At 41.9% G+C, this 17,506-nt stretch overlaps 2 protein-coding genes across 3 annotated transcripts in view; one reads left to right on the top strand and one right to left on the bottom strand.

Annotated features, from left to right (window-relative positions):
• Window positions 1-2,197, bottom strand: part of LOC133132605 (alpha-2-macroglobulin-like) — a 48,190-nt gene extending 45,993 nt beyond the window's left edge. For both annotated transcript variants that reach the window (XM_061248122.1, XM_061248123.1), the window contains exons 1-2: window positions 2,054-2,197; window positions 1,544-1,724 (exon numbers count right to left, since the gene is read on the bottom strand). In XM_061248122.1, coding sequence (XP_061104106.1) covers window positions 1,544-1,724; window positions 2,054-2,121 — 249 coding nt within the window. In that variant the 5' untranslated portion in view covers window positions 2,122-2,197. The remainder of the gene's footprint in view (window positions 1-1,543; window positions 1,725-2,053) is intronic.
• A 1,908-nt stretch (window positions 2,198-4,105) lies between these two features.
• The window catches only part of LOC133132805 (alpha-2-macroglobulin-like), a 38,928-nt gene continuing 25,527 nt past the window's right edge, over window positions 4,106-17,506 (top strand). The window contains exons 1-14 of the mRNA XM_061248548.1: window positions 4,106-4,266; window positions 4,615-4,795; window positions 7,608-7,764; window positions 8,073-8,125; window positions 8,500-8,520; window positions 8,682-8,850; window positions 9,371-9,455; window positions 9,558-9,675; window positions 11,400-11,514; window positions 12,062-12,174; window positions 12,859-13,014; window positions 13,978-14,187; window positions 14,789-14,852; window positions 14,999-15,144. Coding sequence (XP_061104532.1) covers window positions 4,199-4,266; window positions 4,615-4,795; window positions 7,608-7,764; window positions 8,073-8,125; window positions 8,500-8,520; window positions 8,682-8,850; window positions 9,371-9,455; window positions 9,558-9,675; window positions 11,400-11,514; window positions 12,062-12,174; window positions 12,859-13,014; window positions 13,978-14,187; window positions 14,789-14,852; window positions 14,999-15,144 — 1,656 coding nt within the window. The 5' untranslated portion in view covers window positions 4,106-4,198. The remainder of the gene's footprint in view (window positions 4,267-4,614; window positions 4,796-7,607; window positions 7,765-8,072; window positions 8,126-8,499; window positions 8,521-8,681; window positions 8,851-9,370; window positions 9,456-9,557; window positions 9,676-11,399; window positions 11,515-12,061; window positions 12,175-12,858; window positions 13,015-13,977; window positions 14,188-14,788; window positions 14,853-14,998; window positions 15,145-17,506) is intronic.

The raw sequence follows: 17,506 nt of genomic DNA, 5'->3' as shown, positions 1-17,506 counted from the left end.
AGAGTGACGTACAGTTGTTTAGACTAAGCAGGAGACAATCCTCCCCTGGAGCAATGCAGGGTTAAGGGTCTTGCTCAAGGGCCCAATGGCTGTATGGATCTTATTGTGGCTATACTGGGATTATATTATATTATACTGGGATTACATATATTATTGCTACCGGCCGGCCCACACCCTAATCATGACATGAATACAGTACGCTTCTCGGCTCTGCAGACTGTGCAGGAGACTTAAGAGGAAGCCAGATAAATATACAAACAGCCACAAAGATCTCCCACATAGAGCACTGGGCTATCAGAGATTCACACTTACTGGGAGGAGCAATAACTCCAAACTCGCATACTTGACCTTAGCGTAATACATAATTGCACAAAGAAGGCAATGAAGAGCAATAATCTATCTTGGGCACAATCCGCCATGGAGTTCTCCGACATAGTCATTTCCACATACGGATCGGGGGAATATTGACTTATCCCTTATGCTTGATAAAAGCTGTAGGGGGTCTGAGCCAGCCTTAATTACCAGAGGGCCTCAGTACTCCTGGGTCCACTTTAACTTGCCAAAACTTCACCAGGACAGGGAAATGAGAATCATCAGTCACAAACCTCACATAGTGCACTCATAAAAAATAAAAACAGAACATGGGAATTGAAAAAATGACACACAAGCCCTGATTCCAAGACAAGAATAGGAAGACACGCAGCTGACCTTCATCAGTAATCAGACCACATGCGGCAGACAATTGGAATTCGTCGTCAACACGAGGGTATTGATTACATGATAGCCTAAGTGAAACTAATCACCTAATTGGAGAAAAAAACAACAAGTGGCGCAAAACGGGAGTGCCAGGACATTAATCGGAACAGAAGCCCAGAACCGTGGTACTGTGATTTTTTAAATGCTTACACACATAATTTTAATTTTTAATCCAAATAAACTCAGCTGAAACAAGCGTGACAATCTTCCTTTCAGGGAAATTCTGTTCTAAATACCCCTGCCCTGCAAAGAGAGAGTCGCCAGGTTCAGGGCCTGCAAGAATTCTGACCCATCTGGTAGGGAGGTGTTTCTTGCAAAACACAGAGCAAGGAATTAATATGGACCAGCTAGGGAAGAAGTGCAGTTCATTTAAAAGAAAATCTGAGGTATGATAACATTCTTTTATCATTCTGCAAATCATACTATCGTGGATTATTTTTTCTGGACTAATCAGTAGGGGATTATTTTGAATGACATGGCTGTAATAGCTATGCAAAGGATCAGCTAAGTAACAAGTGCAGTTGAAAACCTAATTTTATGAAAAGTAGTTATTTTATCATCCGATAGAGGTATATTATTGTGAGACTAATCAGTATGTCAGTATGCCCCATGAATTAAGATTCATATCTACACATTTATTTTACAACTTTATATTCACATGCATTTATTTTATAACATTATATTCTGTCTATTCTGGTATATTCCTTATGTTCATATATCTCTCCTGCAGCTGACAAAGAAACCTGACAAAGCCAAGCAATTACTGAAAAATGGTAAATCACCAAACCTGGAACTGTACACAGCGATGGAACTCTGTCATAACGAATTCCTCCAAGAGAGTGGTATTACTGGGACCTATTTCCAGGGTAAGCGTAAAAGAGAGCGGCCCCTTCTGACGAAGAATGTGGGCACAGACTGTCTCTGTACTGCCCCCTGTTGTTTGGGAGGCCACTGTCACAAGATAAATTCTTTAAAAGAAAGAAAAATATAAAATCAATAAAGATAGAGTATGTGGAATTACATTTACCCATAAAAGGGATGTGTCCACTAATATGCCAGACAAATTAGAAAATTCAGATCCTGAGCTTTAGCTCTTTTTTTTTTTAAATGCAGGAATGCAGTAAAAGACATTTGGTTTGGATCCTAGTCTGATTTAAATATAGCCTTAGCCCTATAAAATTTGCCTTGCAATTAAGAATAATGCTCTAATGGACATGAAAGACAATTCAATGCACAATTCTCTTAATTTTATGATTAAATTGACTGAGTAACAGCGATACAAAAATATTATACTTACGGTTCATCTGGGCATCTGGAGTCTGCAGCCTGCAGCAGCATGCAGGCAATTAGCAGCAGCCCCAGCATACTGACAAGATCAGATCGGAAAAAAATCTATCAATATGCAGACACTCTGTGTGTCTCACATGTGCCTCTTTGTCAGATGAGCCATTGAGGAATAATTCTGAAGCAGCAGGATTTATACACAAAGGGAAATGCCCAGCTCACGACAGAGCCCCCCCCCCACACACACACACACTGCCCTCCCCTGATACACAAACACAAAACCCGCACACAAGCATGTACGCACGCACACACACACACACACACACACACACACACACACACACACACTAGGAATGGTGGGAGGGGAGATATCCAGGCAGATTTGAATTATTGCTGTTATTCCTGTGTGCACAGCATTTTATTTACAGTACCTCGCAGTCACACTCAGTAAAATGTGTAGTGTTTAATTTGTGTAGGGACCTGCGAATAATGAATATGTATTCACTTTTAGAAAGCCCTTAATGTTATTGAAAATTGGAATTTTGATATTAACGTAGGAATATTTGTTTCTTGATTCATACAACTACTCAAGAATATTGGCACCCCCCATCTTTGAAAACCAGGTAAATATTGACAGCTCACTCAATCTAGGGGTCTTTCAACATGAACACATTTGCAAATATTTGGATACTCTTCCTGTGATACAAAGGTCTAGCACATTGCACACTACTTTAACCATTACCCCTTGTGAAATCTGAGCTGATCGTCCGCTTCGGGCAAGGCTGTCATACCTGTCGGTTCCCGGATCCCCATCCTTTTGTTTATGCTTCCCCAGTAGGGGTCAGGTATTTTATTTATTTGCATGTGTTTTTATTTTTCCGTGTTGTAGGTTTGGTGCAGCTTGTGTTCTCCATTCCGGTCCTGGCTTTCCATCCCACACAGTCACTTCACTTATCATTTATCCATTAGCACTGATTTCATTTGCCCCGCATTTCTTACCACATTCCTCACTCATTAGTTAAATGTTGTTTACAGTAGTTACATTTTTTAAATGTGAAATCCAGGAGATGCTTCTGCTCTCCAAAGTCAGTTCAGTCTTAATGCATTTGTCTGGCACAGAAGCAGATGATCAGCTCAGATTTCGCAAGGCGTAATGTTAAACTAGCATGCCATGTGCAAGACCATGTGGGCGACATGGCTCAGGCAGTAAGAGCAGTCGTCAGACAGTTGGAGGGTTGCCGGTTTGATCCCCCGCCCGGGCTGTGTCGAAGTGTTCCTGAGCAAGACACCCAACCCCTAAAAGCTCCTGATGAGCTGGTCGGTGCTTTGCATGGCAGCCAATCGCTGTTGGTGTGTGTGTGTGTGTGTATGAATGGGTGAATGAGAAGCATCAATTGTACAGCACTTTGGATAAAGGCGCCAACCATTTACCATGTATCACAGGAAAATATTTGTGTTTATTAAAATGTTTATTTTCATGTTGAAAGACCCCTAGATTGAGCGAGCTGTCAAACTTTACCTGGATTTTAAAGATGGGGGGTGCCAATATTCTTGAGTAGTTTGATTAATCAAGAAACAAATATTCCAACTTTAATATCAAAATTCCAATTTTCAATGACAAAAACATTGTGACAAAAAGTGAATACATATTCATTATTCACAGGCCCCTAAACAAATTTAACGCTACACATTTTACTGAGTGTGACTGCGAGGTACTGTAAATAGAATTCTGTGAACAGACGGCAATACTTCAAATCTGCCTGGATATCTCCCCTCCCACCTTTCCTAGCATTGTGATTATTGGTCAGTTCAGCACTTTAAAACAGTTAAAGTTAAACAAGTTGAGAAAATTGTTTAGAATTAATCTTGACTTTGGACTTGAGGAGGAGGGAGTACAGCATGATGAAATGATGTGTGTGTGTGTGTGTGTTTGTTTGTGTATCAGGGGAGGGCTGTGTGGGGGCGGGGTGGTGGTGGGGGGGTTCGGGTTAGGGTGAGGGTTAGGGGGGGGTCTGTCGTGAGTTGGGCATTTCCCTTTGTGTATAAATCGTGCTGCTTCAGAATTATTCCTCAATGGCTCAGCTGACAAAGAGGCATATGTGAGACACACAGTGTGTCTGCATATTGGTTGATTTTTTCCCGATCTGATCTCGTCAGTATGCTGGGGCTGCTGCTAATTGCCTGCATGCTGCTGCAGGCTGCAGACTCCAGATGCCCAGATGAACCGTAAGTATAATATTTTTGTATTGCTGTTACTCAGTCAATTTAATCATAAAATTAAGAGAACTGTGCATTGAATTGTTTTTTATGTTCATTAGAGCATTATTCTTAATTACAAGGCTAATGTTTTAAGGCTAAGGCTTTTATAATATTTCCAATATATTTAAATTAGACTAAGAACCAAACCAAATGTCTGAATTCCTGTATTTTTTAAAGAAAATGTTCTTCCATCTTCCACTAAAGCTCAGGATGTGAATTTCCTAATTTGTCTGGCATATTAGTGGACACATCCCTTTCATGGGTAAATGTAATTCCTCTACCTTTTTTGACTTTATATTTTTCTTTCTTTTAAAGAATTTATCTTGTGACAGTGGCCTCCCAAACAACAGGGGGCAGTACAGAGACAGTCTGTGCCCACATTCTTCGTCAGAAGGGACCACTCTATTTTACGCTTACCCTGGAAATAGGTCCCAGTAATACCACTCTCTTGGAGGAATTAGTTATGACAGAGTTCCATCGCTGTGTACAGTTCCAGGTTTGGTGATTTACCATTTTTCAGTAATTGCTTGGCTTTGTCAGGTTTTGTTGTCAGCTGTAGGAGAGATATATGAATATAAGTAATATACCAGAATAGACAGAATATAATGTTCTAAAATAAATGCATGTAGAATATAAAGTTGTAAAATAAATGTGTAGATACAAATCTTAATTTATGGGGCATACTGACATACTGATTAGTCTCACAATAATATACCTCTATCGGATGATAAAATAGCTATTTTTTCATAAAATAATGTTTTCAACTGCACTTACTGTTACTTTGCTGATCCTTTGCATAGCTATTTCAGTCGTGTCATTAAAAATAGTAGACCACTATCGTATGATTCGCAGTGTGATAAAAGAATGTTATCATACCTCGGATTTTCTTTTAAACAAACTTCACTTCATCCCTAGCTGGTCCATATTAATTCTTTGCTCTGTGTTTTGCAAGAAACACCTCCCTACCAGATGGGTCAGAATTCTTGCAGGCCCTGAACCTGGCTGCTATCTCTTTGCAGGGCAGGGGTATCTAGAACAGAATTTCCCTAAAAGGAGGATTGTCACGCTGGTTTCAGTTGAGCTTATTTGGATAAAAATGTTTAATTATGTGTGTAGGCATTTTAAAAATCACAGTGCCACGGTTCTGGGCTTCTGTTCTGATGAATCTCCTGGCACTCACGTTTTGTGCTGCAAGAGGGTGCTTGTTGTTTTTTTCTCCAATTAGGTGACTCGTTTCAGTTAGGCTATCACGTAATCAATACCCTCGTGCTGACAACAGATTCCAATTGTCTGCCGCATGTGGTCTGATTACCGATGAAGGTCAGTTGCGTGTCTTTCTATTTAAGTCCCGCTTGTCTTTGAATCAGGGCGTGTGTGTTATTTTTCCAATTCCCATGTTCTGTTTTCATTTTTCATTAGTGCACTATGTGAGGTTTGTGGCTGATGATTCCCATTTCCCTGCCATGGCAAAATTTAAGCTAAGTTAATGTGGACCCAGGAATACTGAGGCGCGCTGATAATTAAGGCTGGCTCAGACCCCCTACAGGTTTTATCAAATTATTCTTGGTGCTGCTGTGTGTCTGTTTCTGTTTTGAGGTGAAATACTCAAGTTTAGAGTTATCGCTCCTCCCAGTAAGAGCTGTGCGAATCTCTGATAGCCAAGAGCTCTATGCGGGAGATCTTTGTGCCTGTTTGTGTATTCATCTGGCTTCCTCTTAAGTCTCTGCGCAGTCTGTGGAGCCGAGGAGCGTACTGTATTTGTGTCATGATTAATGTATATTTGCTATAAGTGTGTGGAGTTCACTGAGATTAAATGCATGGTTGTAGGAGACCGCCCCTCTTTCATTATCTCTCACAAAGGATGTTTTCAAACCTGGTAATAGTGCTCCACTGTGACATTGTGATGGGGAAACTGTTGCTAACAAGAGACAATGAACCAGGCAGGCTTATACGGCGGTGTTCGGACCATCTTCAGGTAATAGTGTCTTAGTGTCTTCCAAACACAGGGACGTTGTGCAGTTATTTGTAATTTTCTCGATAATTATTGGTCCAATTCACATCAATCATAGTGTTTAGTCTTAGCCTAACTACAGTAAGCTAAAACATATTTTTTCATTTACAAAAGTAATGTGCACTCCCGCCACGGGGCATACAAAAACTGCCGGGGAAACTGATTTTGGCATAACCCCATCATTGATCCATGTACAGTAGACTACTATGCCCCTGTTAGAATACATTCTGGTTAGGGTTACAGGAATCTGACAGATTTACTTCTCACAAGTTTGTTTTATTTCAGATATATTAATGGGGAGCAATAAAGTGTCAGAGCTCGCAGACAAGGACCCAGATGCCGACCGGATGTAGCAGGCAAAAAGAGAATCATTTATTTCCAACAGGATCAGACAAGGCAGTCACTCAGAATCCAAAAATGAAGATCAAAAATCCAAACTCAGAAAAATGACAGAACAAAAATTCCCCAAACCCCAAAACTCCCAAATGCCAAAAGAGCAGATACAAAAATATAATCAAAAAACTCACTCAGAAAGCTACCCTAAACAGAAAATCAAAGATTTATCAAGCGCACATGGGAACAGAGCAAAAACGGGTAGAATCTCTCACCAAACATTCAGGCACGAATGGCAAGGGCTGAACAGAAGGGAAGAAATAAAATAACAGAGGGAGGCTACTAACGGGAAGGAGACAACGGGGAACAGGGAGGAATCAATCAAAACAATGAGTATGCAAATGAACAGAAGGGGGCGTGGCTAACAGAGGCAGGTGAGGGCGGGGTTCAGGACAAAGAAAACACAAGCACATGGCAGGGCAGACAAACACAGGCAAATCCATACAAATAATACAGACATGAAAAATAAGTTACAAAAAATAACGATAATAAACAATGATACATGAGTTCAGACCCAGATCATGACATAAAGAGTAATAGAAAAAGATTCCTAATCTGATTGTTACAAAAAAATTAGTTCACATTATTGTCCACCTGACGATTGTAATTGTACCTGTGTTGAGCACAGCTATTTCATGTGCAGTTTTTTCATTTCAGTTTTTAAAATTAAGAGGTACAAAGGATCATGACAGTTACCGGGTCCGATGCATTTTACACATGTGTTTAGCTAAACCTAATTAGCCACTTGGTTCTAAATTTTGAGTGCTTCCTTCAAGTGTCAATCTGGGAAAATTACCATTAAGTCAGAATATAAAATGAAAAGATTGGATTTTGGGATAAATCTGGGATAAATGGGTTAGAGAGTGACACTCTCATTTACATTCCTCCTCTCTGTCAATTCCAGGTTCCTTCTGTTGTCACTAATACCGTGGCAACCATTGATGCATCCCTCAAGGGGGAAAAAACATCTTTGAGCAAGAAGACCAAAATCTGGATCAAACCAAGCTCCTCCTTCACCATCATACAGACAGACAAGCCCATCTACAAACCAGGACAGACCAGTAATTTTCAATCATTAATTTACTATCTGGCTTGTCTTAGAGAGCGCAGTTCATTAGTGACTATTACAAATGCAACATCCACTGACAGCCATACCATTGATCAACAGCAGATATGTTTACTGCTGCTTTAATGCAAGATCATGATTAACATGTGACACAGAAAAATGATTTCAATATGATTCATGATTCAAGAAATACTGCATAAGTGCTTTTTAATGAGTGTGTGTTCAGCAATTTACTTTTGTGTTTTGTCATCCTACTGCTGACTTTCTCTTACTGCTTTTTTTTTTTTTTTTTTTTTGCTGCAGTCAAGTTCCGTATTGTCTCCCTGGATTCTAGCTTCTTGCCTCATGAGGAAGTGGTAAGAGATAACTTTGTGTGTGAGAAGAGAGAGGCAGGGAGACACAAATGTTAGTGTGTGAACATCAAACGTGTCATAAGTGTTTAAGCTTACTATATAAGAAGGCCAGTCTCAGAGATAGTGTTTTGAAATTTAGAATTGCATTGCTGAAAGACTTAAAGGGGGTGGGGTTTAAGGAGAAGGAGGTTTTGAAGCATTGTCAATGGAATTTAGACAAACTGTATACTGCATAATTTTCATACCTGGTATCTGTCCTGTCAGAAAGGATGAACTTCCTTGTAGTGGTGAAATAAAGAGGGAGAAAAAACATGAATTTGTGTCTGTGACTGCTTGGAAAAAAATATTTGACTATTCTTTTATTATTTCCTTTGCAGTTCCAGGCTATTGAGTTGCAGGTATGGCATCCTGACTTTGCTGACTTCTGCAATTTGTATGGGTCCGTCACACCACATGGGAAATAGAACTTAGTCTGTCTGTTCAGCTATCTCTATCTCTTCTTGGCATAAGCCAGTCTGAACCTCAGGCTCTAGGCAATACCTCTGTCCTTCTTTTACAGGACCCTAAGTCAAATCGTATTGCCCAGTGGTTGAACCAATCAATCACCACTGGAATTCTGGACCTGTCCCACCCCACAACGCCTGAGGCCAAGCAAGGCAACTACATCATCTCAGCCAGGACAAAGAGGGACGCTATCACCACCCAGACCTTTGAGATCTTAGAATATGGTAAGGATGCATTCATGTGGTCACAGAATTATTTTTTCTCTTGCCAACACAATTACAGTTTACAGAGCAATGTGCTGAAGCCTCTAAGAGGAAATGGTATCGTGAAAAACAACCGAAATGAATGAAACTGGACAAGGCAATAGACACTTTTCTAAAGACATCACATTTTGAGCTATCCTATTATATGATAGTTTAAACTTTCCAGGATATTGTTTGGTTTAATATAATTGCAGGGTTTGGCTTGACAAGACAAGATCTGCAGATTATTATGCAGATTATTTTATTTTATTTTATTTTATTTTATTATTATTCCGCATAGCCGTTGGGCCCTTGAGCAAGGGATTTTCTCCTGCTTAGTCTAATCAACTGTATGTCAATGTAAATGTAATATGATGTCTTGAGATTTATATAAACTGTATTTATATGGTCATTTTTGACAATAAGAATTTTTACAATACATGCCCTTTACAGAAATATTTGGACTCCACTGAGGCCTGTTTTTATCTGTTTCATATTTTAGTCCTGCCAAAGTTTGAGGTTACCGTCCTCTTCCCTGATGTCATATTTGCCCAAGACAAAAATGCAACAATAAAGATTTGTGGGAAGTAAGTAAGAAAAGCTGTATTTGCCTTGACTAAAATTAAAATGTATCTCATCTCATGAAGTGGGATTGTGGTCTTAGTCAGTGGCTGTTTATTGTTGTCTAGGTACACCTATGGGAAGCCTGTCCTTGGTTCTGTTAAGGCCACAGTGTGCATCAATTCTCACTCAATGTGGCATTGGCGTGCTCAGCCTCCTCAATGCATGGACGTGTCTTCTACGAGGGTAAGAGAACAATGACACAAGGGCCCAAGTTAATATGAAAGTGCAGCATCATTGGATGTGAAGTCATACCATTGTTAAAAATGTTGTTATATTACATTCAAAAAACTCCCAACAATAGCAGATTTCTTGATGTGATCTTGATCTTGATCACTCATGCCCATTCCTCAGACTCCAACAGACAACCTGGTGGACAGAGGGTGAAATGGTGCAGCACCAGGGTGTAATCCCTTTAATAATTCCTGTAAAGGCTATTTTAAGTTGCTCCAATAAAACATTCCAAACTGCTTTGAAAAGTACATTAAGGCAACACTGCATATTCAGTGCAGTCCATACATATTTGGACAGTAACACAATTTCTGTTGGATTTGAAATGAAACAATGAATACAATGTTAGGGTGCAGACTGACTGCTTTAATAGATACAGCCATATCCAGTGATACTTGCAGAAATTCACTTAATTTGTGCCATTGTTCTAGAGCCTAATAAAATGGAAATAGTCCGACCTGCTGATTAGGATGCTTGCGTTTGGTATTTCCTTGTCAGAAAAATGTTGTAATAATGTTTTGCCAATATCCCAAGGACATTTTAAAACCAGCTAGCAATCCAAATCTAATTTGGGAATGGATAGGCTAGTTCAATCTTGGGAGTGCACAGTAGCCGCCATCTTTTTTTTATGAATCAATATATAAATGCAAATAACCACACATTACAGCAGTGGTAGGCAGAACAGCATCTCTGAACACCTAATTTATCAAACCTCTTAGTGGATAAGCTACAGCAGCAGAACACTTCGTATGTCTAAAAAATAGGTCTAATAAAGTGCTCACTGAGTGTATTTAACATAAAATCGTAAAAAAATCCACATGTTCACATTTACGTGAAATTTGGCTTTTTATGTGTGAAAATAACACTTTCACATGTGAATTTCTCATGTAGAAATAATTGACTTTTTCAAATGTGACCTACAATTTTCAACACTCTGTTCATGAGGCTTACTAATGGTTTACCTTGCAGTGAGTCTTCTGAGGGTGTGCCCTGAGTCTTCTCTTTATTTTAGTATTTGACCCGTATATGCCTACTGCATATCCTGGAGAGTGTTCTTGATCTGTTCAACAGCTGAAAAGGGTTTTTTCTTCACAAGTGAAAGTATCCTTTGGTCATCCACTACAGTGCTCTTCCGTGGTCTCCCAGGTTGTTTCCTATTGCTGAGCTCACCAGTGCATTCTTGCTTCTTAAAAATGTAGCAAAGAGTTGAGTTTGGTGCAGCAAATTCTTTGCATATTTTTCCACCCCGTGATGGCCTGCTCTACTGGCCATTGACCATTCCTTGGTTCTCATGTTGCGAGACAACATCAACAAACTTAAAATGCAAATTCCACATCGAGAATCACTTGTTGATCTCCTGTGCATGAAGTAATGATACAACACCACGCAGCTGACCAGGAACAGCTGAGCAGTCAATTACCCAGTTACCCCCAAATTATGTCAACTTTGTATTACACTGTGTGATAACTGCACAATTAACAGGTGCCTGATTAAGCAGTACATTTGCTTTTGTTCAGTGAGATGGAGAATAAATATGTCGACTGATATGTTCCCTCATTTACTGGCCATGTCCCTACCTATCTAGCCAATACCAGCATAGTTAACTAGCTAGCATCTTTTAACTTGATTCTAATGATTATGCTCAGGATATTCCTGACCTCTGCCATTGTTTGACCTAGACTGACAAGACCGGATGTGCAACAATCTTTCTCAATGTGACATACGAGGTTCACATTTCCCCAAATACTCAATATAACCTTGGTGTGCTTGGCAAGTTGGAGGAAGATGGAACAGGTAGGAGTTATGTGATTTTTTCTTAGTTTTTATTTTATTTTAATTAAGTTGAATGAATAAGCATTCTCCAAGAGAAAAAATATCTTCCACCAAAACAAATCCCTACCAAACTGATTGATCACAAAACAAAACAATAGCTGTATTTAAATAACTATAAGAATGACTAAAAACACTTACATTCTCATGTGTTGCTACAGGACTTGCAGTGAACAGAAATGCTTTTGAGTTTTATCTTTCTTGGTTTTTTCGACGTTATTCCAGTTTCAGTGATTTTTTTTATTGGCCCAGAGTATTTTTGTGTGAATATTTTAGACAATAAAATTTTTCAATAGACTTTTCCTTTGAAATAAAATTGCAGAATAATTGCATCCTGCAAAGAAAATGATTTTATGTGTGTTTTTTTTTTTTAAAGAAATGGCTTTAAAATTTCTTTAAAATACTGGCAGTGAAGGGATGCGTTAGTTTTCTACACAAATTCAGAATCTTCTGTGCAGTGATACTCTGGTGCCAGACAGCAGCAGGGCAATGACTGACAGTTTCTTTTTAGGTGTTGTTTTGACAGGCTCTGGCAGTAAAAACATAATCACAGGAGTAAAAATTCATATTGAGTTTCAAGACATTCCATCATCTTTCAAGCCAGGAATGAACTATGAGGGAAAGGTAACAATCCACCTTTTCCAGTGAGAAAATGCAGCTCCCATGAGCAACTTCATATTTCGAATTGCTGAGGCCATCATGCACAATTTATCATCATTCATTTCTAATGACTAAGAAAATGTCTTATTTGGTTTCTTATTTGACCAGAAATTGGCACAAACTGAATTTCATAGTCATGGGTCTTTTGTGTGTGATAGTGATAGTCTGACAGAGTATTGGCATACAATTGGGGCACTAAGCTTTTGTAAGCGAACAATGAATAAATTTGGTACTTGATAACAAATTACACTGTACAGCTTTAACTGCAAATGCCTTTTTAGAGAATTTTCCTCTGTTGCAGTGGAACATGGATTCAAACAGATCTGAACTATCCCTTGAATTAATTGTATATATTGTATATGATGAATGTGTCTCTGGGTCACTTTTTTGGTCACATTTCTGTTTTCACATTGAATGAAACAAGCAGAAAAGCAATGATTGATACATGGCAACGTTTATAAGCAATTTGTAGCATTTGTACCAATTTCATTTAATTGTGTTGTAATCATTGTGTCACTTTTTATGTAAAGCATCTTTGAGTATCATAAAAAGCACTCTTTAAATAAAATGTATTATTATTATTTTGTGTTGGTTTCATAGCTTTATGGCCGTTGAAATTTGCTAAAATGAATTTGTTACACTTTTCAGATCATTGTGAAAGGTTCCTCTTCCTCTATTGCCAACAAGCCCATCTTCCTCCATGGACCGAAGGGGGCTACATGGAAATTGACCACTGACAGTGAGGGTGTGGCCCACTTCTCACTGGACACCAGTGGTTGGTTGGAAGAAAGTGCCCACCTAATTGTAAGATCCCATTCCCTCTCTCTTTCTTTTTGCTTGCACATATTTTCCTGCTGTGTGACTGAAACTGCCAGCACTCTCACACAATTCATGGCTGAAGACAGGTTCAATGTGTGGACCCACAAAGTGATATACATTAATTCCTCGGCTGTAACAAAAAAAGAACATGGACAATCTGATTGTGATTTCCATGGGCTTCAAAACAATGTTTTTGTATTGCATGTTGTACAAATTGGAGAGTGAACAGTAGGGAAAAGGTGGTATTCTTATCTGGTCTTGAAGTCTGGGCCGGGTCTATGTAAGCTCATGGGATACTGCCTCCTTGAGTGATGTGCAGTGACAAGGCAGTGACGCAAGCTGTCCCTGATTGGTCCACAAAATATTGAAATATTGTCTAAATGACACAATCACCTAACACTGGCACATGGGGAGACATTAGATGAAGAAAAAATGCCTATTGCGAGTGGATGTTCTTGTGGGACAAAATTATTGGCTTTATTTTGAGTACTGTATTGGTATCATTGACTTGCACTGAAATGGGTGGCTGAAAGACTGAAGCTAACCATTCTGCCAATAGAGGCCAATGTCTCTCATTTAGAAACATCTTAAGATAAAAGTAGCTCTAACCAACCAAATTATAAAATAATGGGCCTATCAGTCCTAACTTTAGGCCTCTTGAGCTTTTGCTCAAAGAGTAATTCATAACGCATTGTAGCTCAACCAGCTCCTAAATCTGAAATGTTAGGGGTAGTCAAGAGGACTCCAAAGTCAATTGTGTCAAGTGTGCGGGTATTAGAATAACTTTTTAGTGGTATGATAAGAAGTTTTCTGAACATGGCCCCTGGAAGTGAGCTTCAAAAATGCAGCCCAGTCTTAGCCTTTTGTTCCTATTGTATATACTATAAAGTTTTGAGATAAAGTTTTGTGAGTTAATCTTCTCTTCTTCTTCCACCTCACTGAATACAGGCGAGTTGTAATGAAGAGTCAACACAAATACACAGCACGTGCTCAGCAGACCATATAGCCTCCATATTTTATTCAAAGAGCAAGAGCTTCCTGAGTATCAAGCATGCAAAAGAATCACTTCCTTGTGATCAGGACAACCAAGTCCTGGTGCGTTACATCATCCAAGGGGAGGGGCTTAAGGAGAAGAAGACTCTTGACTTTTTCTACTTGGTGAGTTCTTGTCTGATTTTCAATTTTGCATGTAGGGCTTTTACTTACTGGAATGTGTTCTGAGGCCCCTGGACTTGAAAAATATCATGTGTGATGGGTTTTTTTAAGACAGTGAAGCAAATGGAAAAAGGGAAGGCAGCAAACAAGCTTCAAACCCTGGTCTCCTACATGAGAGACTATCACCCTAAGCACCACACTAAATCTGCTGGGAGCCAACACGGCCTTGTCGCCACCCAAGGCTGATGTCCAAGCTTGTTGAATTTTGGCTCCAACCTCCGGACTCCAACTCCACCAATCACATCTAATTCTGCCCTCGGAACGCATTCCAGTAGCAAACTCCTATTACCTTCAATTTTGATGTGGTCATTTATATTAATTAATCATTTTCAGATGGGGGTGGATGGGGCATAAGTATGGCATAAATTTGCCCTCATAAATTACATTGCCAGATTAACATATTGTATACAGGTTTTCTTTCCAAACTGCAATGAGTTCTTTGGGCTAGAATGCAGAGAAAGTGTTTCTTTAGGTTTAGGTTTCATGAAGCAACTGCCCACCTCCAGTTCAGCTAACTCCTGGTTTCCCCTCTCCTGTCACCCAGGTTTTGTCCAAAGGGAGCATTGTGCAGCACGGGCGTTTTGAAGTGATGCTGAATGAAGCAGAAGGTGACATTCCCTTGAGAAATGATTGCTCTTCTCAGCAGAATTATATTTCTGAGATGCTCAAGGGAGAACTGTGCCACTATGCCCACATATCATAAAAGGTTATCACGTGTCAGAAGACAAACATTTCCCTTTCTTTTTCATTCCAGTTAAGAGAGGGGAGTTATCTTTCTCCCTGAAGCAGACAGGAGATCTGGCCCCTCATGCCCAGGTGGTGGTGTACACAGTGCTGCCTGATGGAGAGGTTGTGGCAGACAGCTTTGACTTTCCCATCCAGTTGTGCTTCAAGAACAAGGTAAACTGTATCTCCATCCATCCATCCATCATCACCCGCTTATCCGGAGTCTGGTTGCGGTGGCAGTAGGCAAAGCCGGGTATTCCAGGCGTCCCTCTCTCCAGCAACGCATTCTAGCTCCTCCAGGCGTTCCCAGGCCAGGAGAGATATATAATCTCTCTAGCGAGCTCTGGGTCTCCCTCAGGGTCTCCGCCCAGTTGGACGAGCCCGGAAAACCTCCAAAGGGAGGCGCCCGGGAGGCATCCTGATCAGATGCCCAAACCACCTCAATTGGCTCCTTTCGACGCGAAGGAGCAGCGGCTCTACTCCGAGCTCAATCCGGATGTCCGAGCTCCTCACCCTATCTCTAAGGCTGAGCCCGGCCACCCTACGGAGGAAGCTAATTTTGGCCGCTTGTATACGCAATCTCGTTCTTTCGGTCACGACCCAAAGCTCGTGACCATAGGTGAAGGTTGGGACGTAGAGTGACCAGTAAATCGAGAGCTTCGCCTTCCGGCTCAGCTCTCTCTTCACCACGATGGTCCGCTGCAACGCCCAAATTACTGTTGACGCTGCACCGACCCGCCTGTCGATCTCACACTCCCTTCTACCCTCACTCGTGAACAAGACCCCGAGATACTTGAACTCCTTCACTTGGGGCGAAGCAATCCACCGTTTTCCGGCAGAGAACCATGGCCTCGGACTTGGAGGTGCTGACTCTCATCCCGGCTGCTTCCACCTCCGCAAAAAGCAGAGATGCGATTCTGAGGTCACCAAACCGGACACTCTCCTCACCTCGGCTGCGCCTTGAGATCCTGTCCATGAATACCACAAACAGGGCCGGTGACAAGGGGCAACCTTGGCGGAGTCCAACACCCACAGGAAACGTGCTTGACTTTATGCCGAGAATGCGGACACAGCTCTCACTTTGATTATACAGGGACCGGATTGGCTTGTATCAACGGCCCCGGTACCCCATACTCCCGCAGTACACCCCACAGGGTTTCCCGGTGGACAGCCTTCTCCAAGTCCACAAAGCACATGTGGACTGGATGGGCAAACTCCCATGACCCCGCCAGCAACCCTGCCAAGGTAAAGAGCTGGTCCACTGTTCCACGACCAGGACGGAAGCCACATTGCTCCTCCTGAATCCGAGGTTCGACCGTCGGTCGGAGCCTCCTTTCCAGCACCCTAGAGTAAGCTTTCCCAGGGAGGCTGAGGAGTGTGATACCCCGATAATTGGAGCACACCCTCCGGTCCCCCTTCTTGAAAATGGGGACCACCACCCTGGTCTGCCACTCTGCAGGTACTGTCCCCGACCTCCCCGCGACACTGAAGAGGCGTGTCAGCCAAGACAGCCCAACAATGTCCAGAGCCTTCAGCATCTCAGGGCGAATCTCATCTAGTCTCATCTAGTCCTCCGGTCTTCAACCTTCCCAAATACTCACACGTCACCCCCCTGCTTACTTCCCTCCACTGGCTGCCTGTCATGGCTCGCATCAAATTCAAAACATTGGTGCTAGCCTTCCAAGCAGTTAAGGGGTCTTCCCAACTTACCTACAAAAAATCATCAGACCCTACACCCCTGCCAGACCTCTTCGTTCAGCCTCCACAGGCCGCTTGGCACCTCCCCCTCTCCGAACCTCCACCTCACGCTCATGACTACTGTCTGTTCTGGCTCCACGGTGGTGGAACGAACTCCCCGTTGAGGTCAGAACTGTAGAATCTCTCCCCACCTTCAAGCGCAAACTGAAGACACACCTCTTCAAGCAGCACCTCTCCCCATACTTCCCTCTAGGGTCTTTCAGCACACTTAGCCCTGGTTATGGGTATGCACTGTTGTACGTCGCTCTGGATAAGAGCGTCTGCCAAATGCCAATAATGTAATCTACACCCGGCGACTTGCCACTGAGGAGCTTTTTGACTACCTCAGCAACTTCCGCCAGGGATATAGGTGCAGATTCCCCCGAGTCTTCGGGCTCTGCCTCTTCCACAGAGGACGTGTTGTTCCGGTTCAGGAGCTCCTCGAAGTGCTCTTTCCACCGCCAGACAATATCCCCAGTCCGGGTCAGCACTTCTCCTCCCCTGCTGAAAACAGCCTGAGACAAGCCCTGCTTTCCCTTTCTGAGTCGTCGGATGGTTTGCCAGAACTTCCTCGAGGCCAACCGAAAGTCCTTCTCCATAGCCTCCCCGAACTCCTCCCATACCCGGGTTTTTGCTTCAGCGACTTCCGAAGCCGCAGCCTTTCTGGCCACCCGGTACCTGTCTGCTGCTTCAGGGGACCCCCGGGTCAGCTTGACGGCCTCCCTCACCGCTGGTGTCCACCAGCGGGTTCTTGGGTTGCCGCCCCGACAGGCACCGATGACCTTCTGGCCACAGCTCC

Source organism: Conger conger, chromosome 7 (assembly GCF_963514075.1).
Source record: "Conger conger chromosome 7, fConCon1.1, whole genome shotgun sequence".
Lineage (NCBI taxonomy): Eukaryota > Metazoa > Chordata > Actinopteri > Anguilliformes > Congridae > Conger > Conger conger.
This window is presented reverse-complemented; position numbering and strand designations above follow the sequence as displayed.